The 25,663-nt window shown below is 39.1% G+C and overlaps 1 protein-coding gene across 1 annotated transcript in view; it reads right to left on the bottom strand.

Annotated features, from left to right (window-relative positions):
- Positions 1-25,663, bottom strand: part of THSD7B (thrombospondin type 1 domain containing 7B) — a 496,247-nt gene that overhangs the window by 220,021 nt on the left and 250,563 nt on the right. Inside the window, exon 8 of the mRNA XM_007057469.3 lies at positions 3,253-3,444. Within this exon, the coding sequence (XP_007057531.2) occupies positions 3,253-3,444 (192 nt within the window). The remainder of the gene's footprint in view (positions 1-3,252; positions 3,445-25,663) is intronic.

Raw genomic sequence — 25,663 nt, 5'->3', positions numbered from 1 at the left:
GTAGCCTGCCAAACAATCAGTACGGCCACTGGCCTATCAAGGTGCTAAAGGAGCATTCCAGGAAGACAAGGCCGTTGCGGAGAAGCCAAATGAATTCTTTGCATCGGTCTTCATTGCAGAAGATGTGAGGGAGATTCACACACCTGAACCATTCTTTTTAGGTGACAAATCTGAGGAACTGTCCTGGATTGAAGTCTCAGTAGAGATGGTTTTGGAACATATTGATAAATTAAACAGCAATAAGTCTCCAGGACCAGATGGTATTCACCCAAGAGTTCTTGAAGGAACTCAAATATGAAATTACAGAAGTTCTAAACGTGGTGTGTAACCTATTTCTTATATCAGCTTCTTTACCAGATGACTGGAGGATAGCTAATGTGACGCCAATTTTTTAAAAAGGCTCCAGAGGCAATCCTGGCAATTACAGGCTGGTAAGCATAGCTTCAATACCAGGCAAATTGGTTGAAACTACAGTGAAGAACTATGTATCTGATAATTCTGATGAACATGATTTGTTGGAGAAGAGTCAACACAGTTTTTGTAAAGGGAAATCATGCCTCAGCATTTTGCTAATTCTTTGAGGGGAACAACAAGCATGTGGACAAGGGTGATTTAGTGGATATAATGTACTTGGACTTTCAGAAAGCTTTTGACAAGATCCTTTACCAAAGGCTCTTAAGCAAAGTAAGCTGTCAGTGGGATAAGAGGGAAGGTGCTCTCATGGAGCAAAAAGAAAAGGAGTACTTGTGGCACCTTAGAGACTAACCAATTTATTTGAGCATAAGCTTTCGTGAGCTACAGCTCACTTCATCGGATGCATACTGTGGAAAGTGTAGAAGATCTTATTATATACACACAAAGCACGAAAAAATACCTCCTCCCACCCCACTCTCCTGCTGGTAATAGCTTATCTAAAGTGATCACTCTCCTTACAATGTGTATGATAATCAAGTTGGGCCATTTCCAGCACAAATCCAGGTTTTCTCACCCCCCCGCCCCCACACACAAACTCACTCTCCTGCTGGTAATAGCTTATCTAAAGTGACCACTCTCCTTACAATGTGTATGATAATCAAGGTGGCTTTGTGTGTATATAATAAGATCTTCTACACTTTCCACAGTATGCATCCGATGAAGTGAGCTGTAGCTCACGAAAGCTTATGCTCAAATAAATTGGTTAGTCTCTAAGGTGCCACAAGTACTCCTTTTCTTTTTGTGAATACAGACTAACACGGCTGTTACTCTGAAACCTCTCATGGAGCAGTAACTGGTTAAAAGATATGAAACAAAGGGTAGGAATAAATGGAGAGAGGTAAATAGCTGGATCCCCCAAGGGTCTGTACTAGGACCAGGGCTGTTCAACATATTCATAAATTATCTAGACAAAGGCGTAAACAGTGAGGTGACAAAGTTTGCAGACAATACAAAATTTCTCAGGATAGTTAAGTCCAAAGCAGATTGCAAAGCATTACAAAGGGATCTCACAAACCCAGGTGACTGGGCAACAAAATGGCAGATGAAATTCAGTGGAACAGCCTCGCAGCCTGAGCCCCTTGAGCATGAGTCAGCTGGCATGGGCCAGCCGTGGGTTTTTCTTTGCTGTGTAGATACACCCGCTGAGTACATTTCTCAGACATAAAGGAAAGCTCTGTATAAGCTTGAAAGCTTGTCTCTCTTGCCAACAATCAAAGATACTACCTCTCTCACCTTGTCTCACTAAAGTCACATTATTGTCCTTTTCTCCCTTTTTATCCTGATAGAAAGCAGTATTTATCTTTTCCTGGTGTTGTACAGCAGGCTGTTTTATTCATTGTTCAGAATGTTCAGAAAGACTTGAGGCTTTTGATTGTTATTCATGTTTTATTTCCTTTTGAGAAATTCAAAGTTTTCAGTTCAAAGCATTTCACTTCTATTTTAGGTTTTCAGATCACATAGTCTTGAGATTATAGAGCGTGCATATTTGCACATGTATTTTCTTTCAAATTAACAATTCTGATTTTTATTTTGCTTTTGAAATTCTGCATCTATCTTGTTTGCATTTCAGAACATATTGCTACCTTCATGGAAAATATGCAGCTTACTTTAATTTTTTATTTTAATTATGTGCCACCTTTTAAATAGCAGTTACCACTGTCAAAACTTATATAGCGGTTTTCATCCCAACGTTCTTTACAAACTTTAATGGGGCCATTTATGTGAATAAAGATAACTCACATGAGAAAGCATTTGCAAGCTTAAGCTGATACACAAACACAACCTGTGGTTTTAATGACGATTTCTAAATGGTGTTTAACTGAATTTGTTCTTTGCTTGTGGGGAAAGTATGGTTAAGCACCAGGTTAGCTGCACACATTGCTGACAATAAAGGTTATTTTTTAAAACATAGACAAGGCCTTAGAGAGCTGACATCCAAATGCTGACCCAGCACTTCTTAGTCTGTCATATCTGATGGGATTGTCACCATCAGATACGATACAGACCATTTTAAAAATGATATTTGTATTTTCTGAATTTCTGTTGCATAGAGAACAGCAATGGCCCAATCCTGAACACAGGTCTGCACATGCTAAAACCAAGAAGTTGAATGAACTATGTGCTTGAGAAGAAGCCTTTGTACAAAACTGTGCCAGTAGAAGAACCACCATAATGTAGTTCACCAGGTATGTTACTGTAAGCCAGACATACATGCCTAATGCCTGTGTCTATGAAGATCCAGAGAAAGGGACACAGCTATAAAGCTATTTACATATTCTTGTCTAAAATTAAAGAACCAGGAGCACATTTTATGCGTCCAATATACATTACATGTTTTTGCTTTAAAAGTATCTGATTTTACACATATTTCTGTTCTCTTCTAGAACTAATATGCTTTTATACAGTAACATAGGTATTGAGAGTTTGTGCCATACATTTATTTTATTTGTGTGTGCATGCATGTAATTTCTCTTTTAGGGGTGGCAGATCCTCATCTGGTGCAAACTGTGATAACTCTTTTGAAATCAATAGAGTTATGACAATTTCCACTAGCTGAGAACCTGCCCCTTAAAATTAAATAATCTACAGAATAAAATTTATTAAATATCTTTCATTGAAACATAGTTATATTGGCAATGGGTATGATCTAGCAACACACAGATTAATTAATCTTTGCACAGACCTTTGTAAGTGCAAAGATTCATCTACGTGTGAAGTATTCTTAATTATTACTATAATATTGGTGTTTGGGTCTTATCGAAATGCAGTACTACTCACCCTCTCCTGGCAGTGCCAAGATAGATTTAGTTCTGCTTTGTTTCCCCTCTGCATTTTTACTGGAACATGAGTGAGAACAAGATGACCATTCTGACCAGTCATTAACGACACAGTCCATTGCACACGGTACTTCACAAACCATTGTTTCAGGATGGGGAAGCTCTGAGCAAAGGGTATGTGATACCTCTTCACCTGAAACAAACAAGACAAAATTAAGCATAACAAAGTGGGGTGAGTTTGGGATCATTTTCAACAAATGTGTTCTATATTATACAATCAGGCCTGATCTACACTTAGAAATTAGGTTGGTATAACTCCTTTGCTCAGCGATATGAAAAATCCAAACCCCTGAGCAACGCAGTTAAACCAACGTAACCCCCGGTGTTGACAGGGCTAGCTTGACAGGAGAATTCTCCCATTGACCTAGCTATCACGTCTGGTGATGTACCTCCATCAATGGGAGAACCCCTGCCATCAGCATAGGTAACGTCTTCACTGAAATGCTACAGCAGCACTGCTGCAGAGTTTTAAGTGTAGACAAGTCTTAAAATGTGTATACGTGTATAGAACAGTATGCAAAATACTGTTGAGCAGGATTTCAGGCTTGAAAAGAAAGCACTAAAAGCATGTGACATATATACACTTTGAAAAAACAAAACAAAAATTTGTTTTAAGTCTGATATTTGATCTACAAGCTTAGGCCAGCTTCACGGGAACTGAGAACACTGCTAATAACTAAGCCTTTTAGATTTGTAAAAATCTAGGAGACGGCAATCATGAGGGAATGAAATGAATAACCTTCAGATGGAACAATACAAATCAGTTATTACCAAGGCCCCATATTTACCAGAATTCTGCATCTATAGGATTTGTATCCAGCAGTGCAAATTGTACATGCCCCTTTCTTGCTCGCACAAACCAGCGAGCTAAAGTTTTACTACCTCTGCTGGAGCCTAGGCAGAATGAGTGGAGTGCCGAATTCCTGGAGTACTTCTCACTTAGACCTTAAGAGACATAGGCTATGTCTACATTAGAAACCTTACAGCAGCACAGCTGTATCAATGCAGCTGCACCACTGTAAGGTCTCCTGTGTAGCCGCCCTATGCTGATGGGAGAGAGCTATCCCACTGGCATAATTAAACCACTCCCAATGAGTGGCAGGAGAGTGTCTCCCACTGACATAGCTCTGTCCACACCAGCTCTTCTGTCGGTGTAACTTATGTCGGTCAGGAGGTGTTTTTTTCCACAATCCTGAATGACATAAGTTTTACCGACAAAAGTGCTAGTGTAGACATAGCCTAAGCAAACAGAGCTGCTAGAGCTCACATAGGAGAGGAGAGAGACTGCACCAGGGACTCCAAGGGAACATGAACAAATGAGGGACCCGTGATAGCAATGCCAAGATTGTAATCCCTGTGGCAGGAGGCAGGCAGAGCAATGTAAAGAAAAAACTGAAGGAATGAGAGTGAGAGGACATGGGTGAGAGAGCAGAAGGTTGAGGCCAGAGATGGTAGGCAGAGGAAGTTTATGGAGAGGTTTGAAAACCAAGAAGAGGAGGGCTCAGAGCACTGTACTGTTAAGGCTAAGGGTGAAATCATGACCTCATTAAATTCAACAATAGTTTTGCCATATTCTTCAGTGGGGCTAGGATTTCACCCAAAACGTAAAAAACACAGGCCATGACAGTATGTGATTAGAAACCCCAAACAAAGCACACAATGAAAACATAGTGGAGAAGGAAACACGGCATTATGTTCAGTTAATTTATTTCTTTAACAAAGATTTTCATAACCTCACTATCAAGCAACAGCATTTCTGATGTAAAAAATTACAATTAAGAACAAAATGAAATAATAGCAAGTCTCTAACTCAGAAGTGAATTTCGGGTAATAATGAGAGATTTCCCTAGGAATAAGAGTGACGGGCAGATTGCCTGGTCCATTTAAGCTCAGTGCAAATCAAGAGGGTGGATTAAAGGTAGTTCTAGGCCACCTTTATGCCCCTTTCCCCAAATCCTGGGGCTTTCCAGGGTCATTAATGCCCAGTTGCCCTTGGCCTGACAGCTGGGGATAGCAGGAGCATGATGACACTCTAGCCACACCTCCTTTCTTTCCAGAATGCCTCCTACATCAGAGAAAGTGTGGGGGTGGAGTACAGCTGTTACAATCTTATTTAATCTTTTTATTACTGACTTCGGCACAAAAAGTGGAAGTGTGCTAATAAAATTTGCGGATGATACAAAGCTGGGAGGTATTGCCAATTTAGAGAAGGACAGGGATATCCTACAGGAGGATCTGGATGACCTTGTAAACTGGAGTAATAGTAATAGGATGAAATTTAATAGTGAGAAGTGTAAGGTCATGCATTTAGGGATTAATAACAAGAATTTTAGTTATAAGCTATACATCAATTAGAAGTAACGGAGGAGGAGAAGGACCTTGGAGTATTGGTTGATCATAGGATGACTATGAGCCGCCAACGTGATATGGCCGTGAAAAAAGCTAATGCGGTCTTGGGATGCATCAGGAGAGGTATTTCCAGTAGGGATAAGGAGGTTTTAGTACCGTTATACAAGGCACTGGTGAGACCTCACCTGGAATACTGCGTGCAGTTCTGGTCTCCCATGTTTAAGAAGGATGAATTCAAACTGGAACAGGTACAGAGAAGGGCTACTAGGATGATCCGAGGAATGGTAAACCTGTCTTATGAAAGGAGACTCAAGGAGCTTGGCTTGTTTAGCCTAACTAAAAGAAGGTTGAGGGGAGATATGATTGCTCTCTATAAATATATCAGAGAGATAAATACCGGAGAGGGAGAGGAATTATTTAAGCTCAATACCAATGTGGACACAAGAACAAATGGATATAAACTGGCCATCGGGAAGTTTCGACTAGAAATTAGACAAAGGTTTCTAACCATCAGAGGAGTGAAGTTTTGGAACAGCCTTCCAAGGGAAGCAGTGGAGCAAAAGATCTATCTGGCTTTAAGATTAAACTCGATAAGTTTATGGAGGAGATGGTATGCTGGGATAACATGGTTTTGGTAATTAAATATTCATGGTAAATAGGCCCAATGGCCTGTGATGGGATATTAGATGGGGTGGGATCTGAGTTACCCAGGAAAGAATTTTCTGTAGTATCTGGCTGATGAATCTTGCCCATATGCTCAGGTTTTAGCTGATCGCCATATTTGGGGTCGGGAAGGAATTTTCCTCCAGGGCAGATTGGAAGAGGCTCTGGAGGTTTTTCGCCTTCCTCTGTAGCATGGGGCACGGGTCACTTGCTGGAGGATTCTCTGCTCCTTGAAGTCTTTAAACCACGATTTGAGGACTTCAATAGCACAGACATAGGTGAGAGGTTTTTTGCAGGAGTGGTGCGTGAAATTCTGTGGCCTGCGTTGTGCAGGAGGTCAGACTAGATGATCATAATGGTCCCTTCTGACCTAAATATCGATGAATCTATGAACAGTTCTATCACAATGAGGGATGACACAAAGAGGATCCCGAGGTAGCCAGTTAAGCTGGATTTCCAGCTACTTTATACTCCTGGTCTGATGCAAAGCAGCTGGATCATAAAAGTCTACATTAAGACTACCACAAATCCCCTTTTCAATATGCATCTATTTACCAACTGTTGTTAGATCTATTGTTTTTTTTCCCTAAAGCAAGGTAAAATAAATGAATAGCTTAATTTAAAAAATAATGGAGCAGAATTTCCTAATAATTTTATTTATAACTTTGTTACACCAACCATATAAGCATCTCCAACATTCCATATAACACTGAAATATACCTTTCTGCAGACATGATTTTGTTCTTGATGGAATTTTATCTCACAAACTATAACTGTAAATGGATTCAAAATAAATGTGGTTAGCTTTGTTGAATCATTCCCCTGTAAAAAATTTCCTGACCCTCCTGTTTAATTATATGAATGGATACGGCTGTGTATACAAAATATGGAGGCAGGCAGGAAGATTTGGTAACTTTGTTGAATCACTCTCATATCTGAATTCTTTAAAGCTCAACTCCAGCTCTTTATGAGTAACAATCTCACTCTGACTGTTACATCTTTCACACTTAGGATAATTGCAAACCTTTCCTTTTATGTTTCTTTACCTCATATGAATCTAGGAAAAACACAAAGGAGTATCTATGCCTAATTAGAAGTAGAGAAAAATTAAAATTTAGACTGCCAGCTGCAAAAGAAAGCTAGCTTTTCCCCACTTCACACAGTATGGGAGTTGTGTCTCTCACAAGGCAGCTGAGGATGCAATTATAACTAAGAGGGTAGAAATCTCTATTGCTTTTGCAAGACAGCACATGCACCAGTGAGTAAATAAGACAGGTAGGGCTAGTAGTGAGACTGCTTAAAGCTGTCAATAGCACCACAGTAGCACATGCATTCATATCCCTCAGTAAGGACAGACTCGTAGCCCTTAAGGTACAAATAAAATTTTCCAAGGATATTATGAGAAGTACTAGAGAATCTAGCAGACATATTATAAGAGATGTACAAAATATTTTATTTTTGTCCTCTCCCTCAGACTTGACATCCCTAATCACGCGATTATTCTAGCCTGCTGAATAATAAAATCAAATCCAAAAACCTCTCTGAAAGAAAGCCTCTGGTCCTGTTGAATATAGGAATATTTGTACATCACTTTTGGCAAGTTCTTTTCTCTCCACCTATAGACTATGTTTAATCATTCCCTCCAAAGTGTCCATTTTATCACCCTTGGTCTGGATGCTAACATCATGCCGATACCCAAGGTGGAAAAAACCAAAACCTTAAATGACACTTCAATTATATACTTCTCTCCCTAAGTCATTTTGATACCCACGTCCTTACTAACATTTTGACAGCTTGCCTCCGCAGGAGTGAGTAACACACATGTGTACATCCAGGTGAGGCTGGATTTTAAGACATCATTGATGCTATAATTCTAGAGGATTACATAATTTAGGTGAGGTGAGCAGTAAACATCTATCCTCTCTTATTTATATTCATAGGAAGAAAGCATTCAAATAGTGACAGGTTTGTGAGCTGGAATGGACTAGCTGGGTTTCTCCTCTCACAGGGCAGGGAGTTATCTACATTACATAGTGGACTTGAGGCTTGTGTGTGGTGCTCCTAGGGCTGCCAATGCTGGATGGAGATGCTGGGCCTCAGACCAAAAAGTGTTGTTTTTTGTTTCTGTGCTTGAACCCTCCTTGCCTTTGAAAGCATCTGTGCTGTTCTCCCTTGTACGGTCTGTCTAAAATGTTTCCAGACCAACTAAAACTATTTGAACAAGACTTAATCCTCTTGATTCAGAATGTGGTGGTAAGTGGGTCCTGTTTTTTTCTCAATTTTCCAAGGGGTACATTGTGGCACAAGAATTGAGGTATCTTGCATAAGGTCATAGACAGCCTGATCCTAAGCCCCAGTGGCAGATTAGCCACTGGGCCACCATGCCCAGGGGCCCTGGTCAATTAGGGGGCTCTGGAAAAATGGGCGCCCCCACTCCCTGACTCGATCCGCCCATCTGGCACTCCTGCCGGGAAGGGGAGCTTCTCCCACCCCAGCCTTGCTCCCCAGTAGGAGTGCCAGGGGAGGGGAGGCTGCAGGCAGAAGAGGTGGGGAGGGGTCCCCACTTGCACTGGCCCAGGGCCCCACAAAACAGTAATACACCTCTGCTAAGCCCACTGAAATCCATGGAAGTCTTTCTATTGACTTCAGCTCAGGCCTCTTGAGAGTATGTGCAACTTCACTCAGATCATGGCACTGCTCTTATCAGGGATGAGTTATGGCAGGATTCTGCTCCCAGCTTGGAGGAGGGCGCTTGTACTCATTAATTCTGAATTCATGAGGGAGACAGCTATGATGTGCCATGCATACTGGATGAGAGAGAGAGCCAGGAACACAACCACCTCTCCAATTCTTCACCCTGACTACTACTTCTGACTCCAGCCAAATACAGTGACAGCAGCAGCACCTTGAGTGCAAGTTCATGGCTCCCCCGCTTCAGCAGAAAGAGGCAGATTTCAATGGTTTGATAGATGACTTTGCCACTAAATAACATTTCATTAACTGATTAGCTTTATAGTCATATTCGCTGTGTCCACTTTTTAGACTGTTCGCAAAATAGATTCTGAGAAAGATAGCATATAAAGAAAAAATATATAATGGCCATTTTTTATTTTCCATGAAAAACTACAATAGGCTACATCTGAAAAGATGACTCCAAGTGTCATGATTTCCCTTGGATGCAGTAATTGCCCAGAGTTTGCAGACTGGACCCATGTTTACCGTATGCCAACTGCTGTGATGTTTGTGTAAAGTTAAATTATGGCTCATTAGTAAACAGAGCCACAAAAATATATATTGTTTTAAAAAGTTGATGTTTATGCATCAGAATCAGATAGGGGAAAAGGGACATGGACACTTTTGTGGGGGGAACCCTTTGGTTAATTGGAGCCCTTTAGTTGGCCTGCATTGGATCCAGGTTCCATTTAATCTAACCTACTACTCTTATCACTCCCTTCATTTGCTCTCTTGAGATCCCAAATACCTGATCAATTTAACAAAAGGTCTCTTGCTTTTATTTGGCATGGCAGACAGCCCAGAATTAGTCCCAAGAAATGATGTTTAAACTCTTTGAAGCGGATTTTCTCTGCAATTTACAGATATATAGTATGTAGTTGGTAGCATTTGGTCTGGGCAATGATTTTTTCTTTTTCCCAGTTCTGAGGGTTTACAATGGATTTAAATGTTGTTACACCGGCCTCAAGAAGACCTGCTGCAAAAGGGTGAAATGCATATTTATTCCGTTTGTGGTACAGATGTAGTTGGCAATCAGAAAACAACTGGTAATAAACTGTATGTTCAAAAGAGAATGACTGGCATATCAACTGGGGGAAAAAAATCACATATTCTAATAATTTGAAACAAGCTATTTATTGACAAAGCATTGTGAATGTAAGGGCTTACACCTATAAGCTACAGTTTTTAATGGCTACATTAGATCCACAATCCAAACAATAACTTTAAGATGCTACTTTTCTGAATTCTTTCATGTTGGGAAATATCTGAGATCCTGAAAAAGAGGATTATAATGTTTTGCATGCTATTACAAAAGAACAGCACCTAAATACTAGGTGATTAGAGCTATATAAACATGATATAATCTAACAAAATACTATATCCTATCTTTCTAAAGACAACTATAACAGGCAATCAGTCCCAGTTTCCTAAATTCAGGGTCCAATAATATGAAACAAAACTTAAGGATCGCCTAACGTCAAAACCACAGATGGAAAATGTGCATTACAAAAGCATCTGGCCACTGTTTTCAGAGCTCAGTGTCGTTACAGAATTGAATAAACACTCCTGAAATCTAGGGAAATCCAATTCTGGATGTAAATTTTTCAGCTTGAGCCCATTTCTATTAATTGTAGGTGAAACTATTCCCAGCATAGAAGTGTAGCACAGGAACAATACATAGGCTTGGAAAGATTTGATTGTTATTGTTAAATGTGAGTGATTTTACTGTATACATACAAACAGGTGAAAAAATATTTTCAACGATAATAATAAAAATATACAGATAGGCAAAGTAAGAAAATGCTGCTTGACACATAACATTTGATTTAAGGGTATTTGCTTCGGAAATTTTGATATGTGATTTGACAATTTCTGTTTTAATGGTTATAAAATTTTAACTTTTTGAATCTCAATGTCTACCTGTCATTAAATAATTATTACATGACCCTTCCCCCATTGTCTGACCCTCCTAGAATTTCCTTCAACTGTGAAATTTTTAAATCAATAAAAATTGAAAAAGGCTTATAATTTTGCACAACTGTGAAAATTTAAATCAAACAATTTAAAAAAATGCTTAAAAATAACATTGATATTATTAGTTGAAATTATTTTTAAAAAAACGAATTCTGCCATGCCTAACTATACACGATTTATGTATAACTCAAAATTAGAGCTAAGTGGAAATCTGAATCTACATCGTACAAGAAATTGATATTTTAATTTTTTTTCCCATCTGAAATATCAACATTTTACACAGAGTGAAAAGTTCCCATAAATTTCAGTTCTGAAATGTCTAAATATTTTGTTTTGACATTTTTGGTTAAAACTAAATATTTTGACATTCCCAAATCAAAACATTTGTTTCAGTTTGTTGAACTGAATCGAAAAGTTTCATTTTGAGTCAGTTCAACATTAAATGGTATCTGCCTATGGTGCTGCAGTACCTCCTGGGAGTTGTAGTTCTGGTACATCCCCGTTCTGTTCATTCCCTCTGAAACATCTGGCACTGGCCACTGTCAGAAGGCAGGATACTGGGCTAGCTGGACCATTTTTATGTCCTCATTTTTCCTATGGGCTAGATCTCTGGCCAGACCACATCTCCCATGATGCACATGTGTCCAAATGTAGTCTGGTCTAGGAGCTAGACCCACAGGGGAGAGCAAGGGCACGAAGCACCCAATGCACAGCTCCCATAAGGCACTATTGCAACAACAAGGAGATGCAGCTTAGTGTTGAATCAACCTGAAATGAAATATTTCATTTTTATTTCCTTGATGGAAAAATTAATTTTTATGGCAAAATTTAAATATTTCAGTGGAAATTCAGATTCTGCAGAAACTGCATTTTCCATCAAAAAGTCATTTTAATAAAATATTACTGACCATCTCTTCTTAAAATAAGGTTCCAGTTACACATAAATGGTGTAAGCGCTATAACTGTCAAATATGCCTTGGAAACATATTGATAACAACTACAGTTCTCTTTCTGCCCTTTCTGCCTATCTGTTGCAACTAAGAACACCATCAATTACCCCAATGCATATTCTAAAATTTGAGCTTCCTCTCAGAGTCAAAGACAATGAGAATCAAATGCACATACCATCACTACAGATGTGACATCTCGCCTGGGGAACATCAATTAAACTAAAGTTGAAGTACATAATTTTGATTGATAAGAAGTCTTCCAACTATTGTTAGTCCATTAAACCACAGACTCCCATAATTTACATGCAGATAAAATTTCTCTCTCTCAGTCTAGCAAAGGAGAACCCCTACTGGGCGACAGACAAGAATAACTGCCCCTTTTCCTGTGCTAAGTGCTCTTTTGTCTCCATTACATCAGAAAAGAGCCAGAAATGACTATGAAAAATTTAAGTTTAAACCAGCTAGGAACAGCTTGCTGGTGACTCAGAAAGCTAAAAGTTCCAAAAATCAAACTACCTGATACCCCAAGATGCCCAAAATAGATTTTTCATCCCAAATTAGAAACTGTATATTTGTCTGCCTTATGAACCAGAAATACAATTCTCTATATATGAATAATCTGCTTTGTTCCTCCAATGTAATGTTGCATATCCCAGGAGAAGCCCTGAAAGATGTGAAGAGAAGGTACTAGATATCTAATCTCTCTAGTAAAATGAGAGAATGTGCAGAGTAGGAACTATCACAGATGTTTGGTTTCTCTCTAAAGAATTGTTACACTCTAGACACTATATAAATTGTATGGCACCAAAAGTAAAAGAATATTGAAAGATAGACACCTAGCAGGTTATAAGTTTGGAATATTAAAAGGAATTGCTTAAAAGAGGGGCAATTCCAATTCATATCTGGGCTAATACTGAAAAACAATTTTGGAAATGAATCAAACATAAAAACCTTCCGATAAGAAACGGATTGAAGAAATTTGTTGTACACCTACACCATCTACTGGATATCAACAGAAGTAGCAGAGAAACGTGGGCTTCTCTACACTTACTGGGGGATCAATGTGCAGCGATCGATTCATTGGTGGTCGATTTAGTGGGTCAAGTGAAGACTCACTAAATCATAGAACTGGAAGGGACCTTGAGGGGTCATCTAGTCCAGTCCCCTGCACTCATGGCAGGACTGAGTATTATCTAGACCATCCCTGACAGGTGTTTGTCCAACCTACTCTTAAAAATCCCCAGTGATGGAGATTCCACAACCTCCCTCGGCAATTTATTCCAGTGCTTAACTACTCTGACAGTTAGGAAGTTTTTCCTAATGTCCAACCTAAACCGCCTTTGCTGCAATTTAAGCCAGTTGCTTCTTGTCCTGTCCTCAGAGGTTAAGAACAACATTTTTCCTCCCTCCTCCCTGTAACAACCTTTTATGTACTTGAAAACTGTTATGTTCCCTCTCGGTCTTCTCTTTTCCAGACTAAACAAACCCTTTTTTTTTTTTTTTCAAACTTCCCTCATAGGTCATGTTTTCTAGACCTTTAAACATTTTTGTTGCTCTTCTCTGGACTTTCTCCAATTCGTCTATATCTTTCCTGAAATGTGGCACCCAGAACTGGACACAATACTCCAGTTGAGGCCTAATCGGCATGGAGACAGTATCAAAAGCCTTACTAAAGTCAAGATATAGAACATCTACCACTTCCCCCTGTGACAGGGTCGGGCCAGATGGTTATAGGAGAGTAACAGAAGGCAGATATATTAGCCTCAGGCTAAGTAGGTCACTTTTCCCTGGGTAAGGTAACAGGGAAGGTTCCAGAACAATAAGGAACCTTCTGGAGACAATTAAGACAGGCTGATTAGAACACCTGCAGCCAATCAAGAAGCTGCTAGAATCAATTAAGGCAGGCTAATCAGGTTTTAAAAAGGAGCTCACTTCAGTTTGTGGTGTGCGTGTGAGGAGCTGGGAGCAAGAGGCACTAGGAGCTGAGAGTGAGAACGCGGACTGTTGGAGGACTGAGGTGTACAAGCATTATCAGACACCAGGAGGAAGGTCCTATGGTGAGGATAAAGAAGGTGTTGGGAGGAGGCCATGGGGAAGTAGCCCAGGGAGTTGTAGCTGTCGCACAGCTGTTCCAGGAGGCACTCTAGACAGTTGAATTCCACAGGGCCCTGGGCTGGAACCTGGAGTATAGGGCGGGCCCAGGTTCCCCCCAAATCCTCCCAACTCCTGGTCAGACACAGGAGGAGTCGACCTGGACTGTGGGTTCAGAAAAACGGCCAAGCTGAGGGCTGCCGTGAAGCTCCAAGGCGAGCAAATCCGCCAATAAGTGCAAGACCCACCAAGGTAGCGCAGGAACTTTGTCACACCTCCTATCCACAAGGCATGTTACTCTGTCAAAGAAAGCTATCAGGTTGGTTTGACACAATTTGTTCTTGACAAATCCATGCTGACTGTTATCACCTCATTATCTTCTAGGTGTTTGCAAATTGATTGCTTAATTATTTGCTTCATTCTCTTTCAAGGTACAGAAATTAAGCTGACTGGTCTGTAATTCCCCGGGTTGTCCTTATTTCCCTTTTTATAGATGGGCACTTTATTTGCCCCTTTCCAGTCTTCTGGAATGTCTCCTGTCTTCCATGACTTTTCAAAGATAATTGCTAATGGCTCCAATATCTCCTCAGTCAGCTCCTTGAGTATTCTAGGATGTACTTCATCAGGTCCTTGTGATCTGAAGATATCTAACTTGTCTAAGTAATTTTAAATTGACAGTAGATCGCTCTCCCATCAACTCCTGTACTCCATCTGAACAAGAAGTGCAAGTTGAGTCGACGGGAGAGGGTCTCCCATCAACATAGTATAGTGTGAACTCTGCGGTAAGTAGATTTAAGTACGGGCAAATTCAGCTACGTTGTTCACATAGCTGAAGTTGCGTAACTTAGATCGATCTCCCCCCATGGTGTAGACAAGGCCTAAGAAAACTGAAAGCCGAGAGTAATTTGGAAAGTGTCATTGTGTGGATCTTAGAGTTGACTGAACATACAAATAAGCTTCAGAATCTAGAAGTGCTAGTAGACACACAGATAACATTGATGAACAGCTCTCCCCCTTCTCCCAGGTTAACAGGACTAAGCAGCAGCAGTGAGATATGTCAAATATTATACTTCTCTTTCTATTCTTCAATACAAACAAATGAAAGTTATCTTATTGAGTCTACAGTCTTTTTAATGAGTCCTCAAGTAACTACAGTTTGGATTTTAACTAACGCTATAAGCATGTTCTCCTTTGTAAGTCCAAAAAAATTGGCCTAAGAGATCTAAACAATATTTCTAAGCAATTGCTTTTGATATTTAAAATTTGTCCCTTTCATACCAAACCATTCAAATAACAGGGACCAAGCTCCTAGAAGTATCTTTAAGATAAATACATCCTTACTCCTTGGAGAAGTACTGGAAGTGTGCTAAATATATTAGAAGCACTAAAGAATTGATAACTGGTGGTGATAATGAAATGTAATAAGGATTCTTGGTGATTTGTATTGTTTCTTGGTATAGTTGCTGGGCTCCAAGACTGCCTATGTTAATTGCTTACATGAATTCACATGTATTTTGTGTTCAGTATGTTCCTAGAATGTTCACTAGATCTACACTTGACTGAAGAATTGTTGTACAATTAGGTGGTTCTGGGTGAATTAATAAATGTTCTGAATGGTTAAGAGCACCAAGCATCCTGGTTTGAGACATACTGTCCAGGGTAAAAGTTATGCTAAGAAACTAGCATTTAAAATAGTAAGCCAACACTCCCTGGGCTCTGTAAAAGGGTTTTTCCTAAGTAAGTTCCATTCCAATGTGAGCTATAACACTTATCAAATTGGCAAATCTAATTTGTTAGATTTCAGCTTCAACATTTAACTGGCACCCTGGAAAAGTCATAAAATTGAACCCCATTCCTGCTTATAGTGGTGCCCGGCTGTGTGCTGGCCCTTTCCATTGGAGGCAATTTCACCCTTTACAGTTTTTCAGCTATACCTGGAAAAAAGGAAAATGACTCCTGCAAAAAATGTTGCATATTTTAATGACAATTACCAGTTCTCCATCAATAGTTATCCTTGTATCACTTCAAATTTTCCACTGAAAATAATGAAACAGTCTTCTAAAATACTCTGCATATCATAAAATTTTATGTCCCATTTAAATCTCAGAAAAGAGTGCCAATAAACTTTGATTAAATGCTTGCCTATTACAGAGGAAAATGTCAGCAGACAGTAGTAAATTCTGAAAAATTCATAGTGACTTTATGCCAGTTCACTAACAGCAATTGCCTATCTCCTTCAGGGAAAAGCAGTTTGCTGGCAAAATCTTGGCCTAGCCACTTATCAGTTAATGGAAATATTACATTTAAAAGCAATAACAATAAAAGTGTAGCAATAAAAGATTGGATGTAGGCAATTTTGGATATATTCAGCTCGTAATAACAATGCATGAATTTTTTCATGTGGCAACACCAAATTTAGACAAACACATCAGCTGATTTCTGAGCTAAGTTTTATTTCATACACTACCTCTCAAACTGGAAGGCCAATATCACACTTCAAAGAAATTCTTACCTATTGGTTGATTTTTCCTAATGCCAGTCAACAGATAAGAACCTCTGTGAAAAGTGCTGTCAGTTTGTCACAGAAGGCAGCAGTGTGTGGAATAAGTCTAATTGCAATGGTCCATCACTATTATCAGGGACAGTAATAGAACGAAAGAACAAATAAATTAAGGGAAAATCTACCTGTAAAAATGAAGTGGAAAATAAAAAATATTGCACAAGAGAGAAAGGAGGAAATCTACACTAATATGTTTAAAAAGATTCACAGAAAAAAAGCAATTAGGCAGGTGACAATCACAGATTTAAGAACAAAAGAAAAAATTCTTAGTTAAAAATGTGACTATGGAAGAAAAAAGTGTGAAGAAAAATTCCACATAAAAGAGAAGAGAGAGGGAGAACGTGATGGGCTAAAAGAATAGGATGTTGAAATAGATCCTCATGTGAAAGAAAAAAATTATATTGGAAATGTAGACTGTGTACTGTAGGAAGAAGAAAACGAATAATGGAAAAAAAGAAAAGTAAAGGATCAGGGGAACAAGCAAATGAGAACTAAAAACTACAAAGGAGAGTGTGAAAAAGCAGGGGGCTAAGGATATATCTACACTGTCCTGCACACCACAGGGGTGTGAATAGCAGTACACACCGGAAGTGCAATTCTGTAACTCCCCCATGTGGACAAAGATTCCTAGTGTATTCCTTTTCAACGGGATTACATTAGTGATAACTAGGAACCTTTTAGTTTGCACTTGGAGGAGTTAAAGTGCAGCACTTTGGTATACACTGCTGTTCACACCCCCATAGTTTGAATTGCAGGTAAAGTAGAGAAGCCCTAAGAGAAAGAGAAAAAACAAGAAAAAAATGTATCTAGAAACAGATAATCACTGTAAAATATGAAAAGCAGTCTCCCTAATACCTACCCCACTCTCCCCGGCTATGCCCCCTCAGCTGTGCACAAGTGGGCTCCAAAATAATCTCCGCATTAGTGTCTATGCACAAATGGCTTTGCAGTGTAGGGAATATTGGTGCAGCTGTTTTTCTTCTCTGTGCATCCCCCGCTTGCAACTTAGGCCATTCACCCTAACTGTGCTCTGAGTAATCAAAGAAAAGGTTATGGCCTGTAGTGTTTAATTTAGTGCATCAGCCCAAGGTGGCAGCAAATGAATCATTAAAATAAGTTTACAATGCACTTTCTGAAGTAAAAACCAGCTGTGACCATGGGGCCTCGGGGCCCACACCGAGAATGCTTATTCAGGGCAAACTGCAAGGAACAGGGCAGACAATCCCCAAAACTGGTGGTTTATTATATAATTAGATTCACCAAGCCAATAACAAAAAACTCAGCAATACCATGCAGGTTACCAAGAAGCTAAAATACAGTCCCTTTAAAGCAATCCAACCTTTGGCTCCCATCTAAACAGGGGTTACTAAAACAGTCAGGGGTTACTAAAAACCTTATTCATCATATAGAAGGTTCTACCAATCCCAAGAAATCAAACATATTGCCCACCAGGTCAATGAATATTTCAGATCTCACCCAAATACATATTTATAGCCAATCCTTATTAACTAAATCTAAGATTTATCAAGAAAAGAAAGAGTTGCTATGGTTAAAAGATCAATATACATACAGATATGAGTAAAGTTCTCAGGTCAGTTTCATAGCAGAATTGGCGAGGCTGCTAATTTGTAAAAGTCCTTTTGGAATCAATTTAAAAAGTTATAGTCGAATAGGCAGTCTGTGTGCAGAGTTTGTTCAAATTCTTCCATGAGAATTCCAGGGTGGATCCAGAGTAAGCTTGGAGACCTAAGTATTGTGGGCTTCGACTTTCCCTGTGAAAGTTTAAGCAGATCTCAAATAAAAAGCAACCGGTCCGGGGCTTCCTTTATAGCTGAAGCATTTTGGGTGTTAACAGGTAATCCTACTCCCTGGACTTTGATGAAAGCGAGCAGACAGTTTGATCTCTATTCAGTGAGTCCTTTCTCAGACAGGTTTCAGAGTAACAGCCGTGTTAGTCTGTATTCGTAAAAAGAAAAGGAGTACTTGTGGCACCTTAGAGACTAACCAGTTTATTTGAGCATGAGCTTTCGTGAGCTACAGCTCACTTCATCGGATGCATAGCATATCGTGGAAACTGCAGAAGACATTATATACACACAGAGACCATGAAACAAAACTTCCTCCCACCCCACTCTCCTGCTGGTAACAGCTTATCTAAAGTGATCATCAAGTAGAGCCATTTCCAGCACAAATCCAGGTTTTCTCACCCTTCCCCCCACACACACATACAAACTCACTCTCTTTGAAACCTCTCTTTCTCAGACAATATATTAAGTCATCCAAATTACTAAAACAGTTCACAGATAGTTTACTATGTAAAATTAGAAGAGTCAAAGAAAAACGAGGACAATAATATTATACCACAAGTCCCATCTAAATGATAATATCCCCTTTTGATCTCTGAATCAATAGAATACTGTAATGAATCATTGAAGACAGGAACAAAAGTTTAGCATCTACCAGCTAATTAGATCACATTGTTAAACATCTAACAAGATAAACACAGACAAATACAATTAGTATCTACTCTTGATTCTCTAACAATACAGACCTACATATTCAAGATTCTAGTCTATTTAACATGGCTTTCATAACTATCTAGAAGGATGGCCCTGTTTATCACTTCAATACTCTTCTAATATGTCGCGAAGGGTTGCTTCCAGATCACCCAACCTGCTGATTGCTTAACCCTCACTGGCTCAGCGTCACACCAATGTTTTCTCTGTGGACAAACGTGTTAAAAAACTGGACCCTTCATTCATATCCACAAGGGGGACATAAAGTCTACAGAGGAAAAAGCATAATATGTTGGTGTGAGATTTGTTTTCCATAGTCCTTGGTATGTTTAAAATACCATGCTTTCATGGCTTGTTCTTTGGGGTTTAGTGGAATGATTATTATTAATATTTATTTCTAAATTATTTACTTTTTTGAAGTGTCCAAAAGCACGCTAAGCACTTCACACTACAGAAAAGTGTCACTCACACAGGCCCAAAAGAGCCTACAATCTATGTTCAAACAAGACACAAGAAAATGGCAATGTAATAATGGGGGAGAAGGACAGGGTTTATATCAATAAGATCACATAGCTATTCAGCAAAGGCATGTGCACAGTATGGTGGAACAAGATATATTTTTCTGTCTTCATTATATATATCAGTATATATGAGAAAATGTCCTGTTGACTAATGTCTTGTGGGCAGCGCAATAAAAATGGACCTTTGGGAGGGATTTAAATGTGGAGCAAACTAGTTTGGGAAGGACCTTCCATAAACAGCGGGCGGTGGACATGAAACAATATTACAAAATGACCACTAGTCTCCAGGTTAAAAAAAATTACTGAAACAGATGAAATTGCATTAGTTACATTATCTGAAACATGCTTATTTATTAGTAGCTGGCCCCTATATATTTATTGTTAGACTCAAACACAGCCAGGTGCTTAAATAATTTGCTATTCAAGTACATGCTGCTCTTTGGAGTGAAAACAAAGGGACTAATTCTGGCTTGCAGTATGTATACACAACTCCTCAGGTACATCTGAAAACAAGCTTGAGCTCATTATATTCTTGGAGAAAAGTATGTAAGCTTAGGTAGCTGCTCCTAATAATTAGTTAACATTGCATATCAATTTGAAAATGTAAAGCACCCTGTAAGTACTAATATTATCGGTATTAGGTTCTATTCCTTTTCCCTCTGTCTTTAGAGCTTTTCTTTTTCTACAACTGCCTCCTGCTTGATATAAATTGTGAAATTTATTCAGATGGGTTGATCAAATCTGATTATGATTATGTTTTGTTGTTGAAAGTGCCACAGTATTCTAACTGAAACAGGTGTACCTCTATTTTCTTCTCTGTATTGCTTTGTTTAAAATGTTAATCAACATAAAATAATGTAGGAACCTTTTATATGCACAAGCTGGATTCATAAAAGTATTGTGTGTTGTGAAGAAGTATATTCCTGAATATTTAACAGAAAATAATGGTTATGAGTGGGTTGCTTTACCCAACTAAAGGCATGGTGCATTCACATTTTAATGTTCCCAGGCAGAGACTGAAGGAGTCCCAGTTCTGGCTGTGCCTTTTGAGCATTATTGCAAATAATAAATAACGACAATAGTGCTTTTTATTATCAGGGGACTACATCTTTAAATGTCTAAGTACTCTCCCTGTGTGCAGAGTTCAGATACCATCTTGGTCCTCACAAGTACAAAGTGTTAGAAAGGATCCACTTTGTGGTACATGCTCTCTCACAGGTACTTTACTTCTGTTCTTTCTTCTTTAGTTGCTCTCAATAAAAAGAATGCAAATCAGTCTAACTGAAAGCTCTATGCGTAGAAAACTGCGACAATGCCATTCATACTCACTGTCTGGCCCTGATTATCAGAAGGAATAGTGTAATAACCAAAGATCCTGTGCAATTGTAATGCTGACAGACCCCCATCGCTGGCGGGTGGGATTGAACCTGGGACCTCTGGAGCTTAGTGCATGAGCCTCTAACACATGAGCTAAAAGCCAGCTGGCTCTTAGCTAAGGCTGTAGAGCAGATTCATTTAACTCTCTCTAAGTGGTCTCGGTGCCAATCGATGCAACAGACCACCACACCCAGAAGGTGTGTGAGTTAAATACTTCCCCTAGCTGAGGAAGCGTGTCCGGAGCTTCAGAGACTTCCCAGTTGAAATCCCAGACGAGCTCCCACCTGTAACACCGACAGACGTCGGTCGTCAGCGGGATAGAATCTAGGACCTTTGGAGCTTAGTGCATGAGCATCTATCGCATGAGCTAAAAGCCAACTGGCTGTTAGCTAAAGCTGTAGAGCAGACTAATTTAATTCTCTCTAAGTGGTCTTGGTGCCACTAGATGGGACAGAACACCACACTTAGGTGTGTGGGTTACACAATGATACAGACTCGATGGATAGCTTTTCACAGGGCCTAAGTACTATTCAACCCCCCAAATATGTACCAAAAATGAGGCTTAGTATTTTGCCATTTCTTTGATGACACATAACCACCATAACCAACTGGGACGCCTTCTGTCTCTATCCAGGAAACTTAAAATTTGCACACACCATGCCTTTACTCAGATAAATCAGCCCACTCAAAACAACTAGATAATACTTAGTCCTTCCTTGAGTGCAGGGGCTGGACTAGAAGACTTCTTCCAGTACTACAATTCTATGATTCTATCATTTTTACTCATAAATGAATGCCCCAAAGAGGAAGCTGTAATTAGCATCAGAAACTGACCCATCTGTAAAGAACAGATTTGCACAAACAGCTTTAATGCATGTTAGCAAAACTCTTATTTTCACATATAGTGAATGCTAATGATGATGAATAATTATGAATATCTGGACTCTTTGAAATACATCCCACTCAAAGCTTGCAACTGAGTTTCTACAAAAAAAGAGGATCAACATAAAAGAAAATAAAAAGAGCAAATTAAAATTAGATTTATGCCTCCTGCTCCAAACTGAGAGCCGATTTAGAAGCAACTGACACAAAATGCATTATATTTTGTCATCACCTTGGGGCCTAATCTTACAACAAGATTCTGAGAGTTTCCTACTGGGCATGCAGCACCTGCTAGGAAATGTTCTGCACTTGAAGGATTGAATTCTGAGGTAGTTTATGTATTTGTTTTCTTCTTCCACCACGTCTCTCTTCTACTGCACAAAACACAGATAAAATTGAAGATGAGGTAAGATGAGGTAAAGAATGAAGTAATATTGAGGCACCATAATTCAATGCCATTGCATTCATTCAGCTTCAAAACAGACTCAAAGAAAAAAAGAAATGTAAGCAGTAAGCGAGAATGGCCACCAGTTAGGAGTCCAAAATAAAAATGTCTGAAATCTATTCCCAGAAAAAGAGATACAAATGAAACTGTGATCTTGGGTTAACGAGTAAAATCTATGTATCAAAAATGCCAAGTATCAAAATATCAATCAAGATGACAAGGCAATTTTAAGTTGGTCTAAGTTACAGTTAGCTAACACACATTGACCTAGCCTCAACACATTTTCCTAACGAAGACAAATCCCCAATTTTAGCATGAAAGTGTTTAATTTATACTATATTTGGCATAGATTAAATATTAAACAGAAGGGGGGAAATCAAACAAGCTATACAGCACAATATAAATGTTATATTTTCAGTGTGCTTCCATTTTGCCTTTGAGGCTGGAAATTTAATTTACATCATTAATAACTGTCTACAAGTATACCCTGTAGTGCATGATTCCTTTGGAGACATTTAAAGAATATTAAATATCTAAGATGCTCCATCTTCTATAACTGGTCCACTGGTTATACTGTAATAGTCTAATCCTACCCACAACTCAGCTATGATGGTATCAATAAAAGAATGTGTACTGAAAGGAATCATTTAGGATAGTCTACAATGGAGACTGTTCATTTAGAAAAGTTTCAAGTTATTTTATAAATCTAAAGGGTTAAAAAGATTTAAAATTTATTTTGTTCTTTAAAAAAATCTGGCATTCTATCGCCCCCTTTATTTAGAGACTGAGCTGTTTCACAGCCAGAGAAATAGAATATCTGGCAGCTGCTCCTGTACTCCATTCTCAGGCAAAAAGCTCATTGGCTTCAACAGGAAATTATATGGAGTAAGCAGTGCAGGAGCAGAACCTAGTATGGATGGTGTAATTGTTAGATAAAGAATATCAGATCTACACACCTACCAAAGAAAAATGATAAGGCTCATATTGTGCTCTCTGTCCATGCATACCACCCTCATTACACCTCATTGGTATCATGGATATCAATGGCAGGTGCAAACATCTCTCAATGTACATTATCATCATCAGCCTTTAGATAAGGAAGAAGACTGTGATGTGACGATGTACAGTCTTCCTCTTAGTTCCTTGTTGCTCCAAGGAGGGGAGTATGCTGCACTGGGTGTATACTTGTCAGAATGTAGTTATGTTGACACATCAGGAAGCATACATTGCTGGATGCTTTGGAGGGGGTTTAATCAAGGCTCTGCCCAATCCCCAGCCACCTGCATGAGCAGGAACATCACAAGTCTGTGAAATCTGTTTATCTTTGCACACAGGAAGTGGCAGCATGGAGCCCCAGCTCCAGGGACTAAGGGGATCCCTGATGTTCCCTTACTCCAGCCTGCAGGAAGAGCCGGGATTTGGCCCTTTATAACCAATCAGCCAGTGGTCCATTCACATAAAACATCTAGAGTGCATATATGTTTGACAATCACTGACAAATTTCCTGTCAACCAACAGGGCTAAAATATGCAAACTACACTGTGAAGAGAGGGGTGGCTCACCTCTTACCAATGCCACCCTACACCATGAAGTTCTGCTCATACAGCAGCAACAGAAGGAGAAGCGAGAATAATGACATGGGGTGGAGGAGCAAACAAGAGAGTGGGAGTTCCCTGTGATGTCATAATTGCACAAACCTGTAATTAACTATCTTAGGCACAAGCTAAAGTTAGAGTTACATGTCTACATGTAAGTTGCTGAGCCTGAATGGCACACACCAGTAGATAACCTTCTTATCCAAGCCTCCATGCCACACGGGCCTTTTACTATATTTGTGTAGGTCCCAAGTAAAATTTAAAATGTCTGAATTGCAAATGGTCTAGAAACTAACTAGTCAGTCTCTGTACAGGTTTTTTTCTGCTGTTGGTCAACTACTACTCTAACTTTGCTACTAGATTAAAGGACAACATGGAATCGGCAAATGGAACCAGAAGGAAAAAAACCCCTCTTCAAACTCCATAACATGTCAAGCTTGTCAGGCAGTATTTGGACACAATTTTCAAAAATAAGAAGTAAAACAGTCAAACTGGAGAATGTCTGATAAAATTTGGTTTCCTACCACTAAAAATTTCACACCAGAAAAAAGCAATAATCTCTCCGTAACTTAGAAAAAAAATTCCATTCTGATTATTCAGTTATTAAAATGGGGAAGTGTCATTTTATGACAACTGCTTTTGGCAGGAGATATTTCATACATACACACTCAGGAAATAAGTAAGGAACAATATTAAAACCTTCAGTGTTCATCTATATTTTCAAAGCTAAGCATATTCTGACAAACTTTCTAATAGACGGTGTTCAAAATTCATACTATATATATGATCATGATTACATTACTCTAATTTATTTTTTCTCCCTTCGTGCACAGCAATAAAATTTTACCTTTGAACTTTCATTTATTACAACTTTTACTTGATTGAGTGCATGCAGGCACAAAAATGTAATAAACCTTTACTAATTCAATAAATTAGTCAAATCCTGACACTGCAAACAGAATCTCTCTATCTACATACCTATTTGAAAATGGAATTGAAAAATCATTTCGTTTAAAGTTCTAGTTAAGCAACAGGATTTGTTTGGGGTTTTTTTAATATTAATGTTATAGAATTACATGTTATATGTTCAGTGAAAACTAGATAATATTTGTAGAGTTTAAATATAATTATATTGTTAGTTTAGGAGCTGTCATAACTGAGAACTCGACAGACACTAAATAATTAAGGGCTCAATCCACCAGGCTGCTGAGCACTGTCAAAGAAGTGCACAAAACCAAAGTGCCAGAACTGGATGCTCAGTGTTTGCTTGGCACCTGTGCAGAGACACTATTGTAAAAGTGGACCCATTCCTGTTGCCATTAGAGTCCGTGGTAAAAGTCCCATTGAACAGGCCCATGCAGGGACATGTTCATGATGCTGAGCACTATGAGAATAGCTCTAAGCAAAACACAACTGAGCGCTGGTGAACAGGATGAAACATGGGGGTAATGGATGAGGGGGAGAAAGAGTATTTAGCCAGCTCATGGTTGTTGAAGTGCAGTGCCAGGAATACAGTTGAGGTATGCAGAGGCCAATTTTAGGATTGTCAGTTACTCTTAGTGTCAGCTGGGAGTAGTGTCTTGTTGAACATTTTTAAGAGCTGGTCTAGATGAAACAAACAGCAAGGGCAGCCATGAAGGTCAGAAACTGACCCTCTGTAGGATCAAGCCCTAAAATGGGTAAGAACCACTATTTA

This window comes from Chelonia mydas, chromosome 11 (assembly GCF_015237465.2).
Source record: "Chelonia mydas isolate rCheMyd1 chromosome 11, rCheMyd1.pri.v2, whole genome shotgun sequence".
Classification (NCBI taxonomy): Eukaryota; Metazoa; Chordata; order Testudines; family Cheloniidae; genus Chelonia; species Chelonia mydas.
This window is presented reverse-complemented; position numbering and strand designations above follow the sequence as displayed.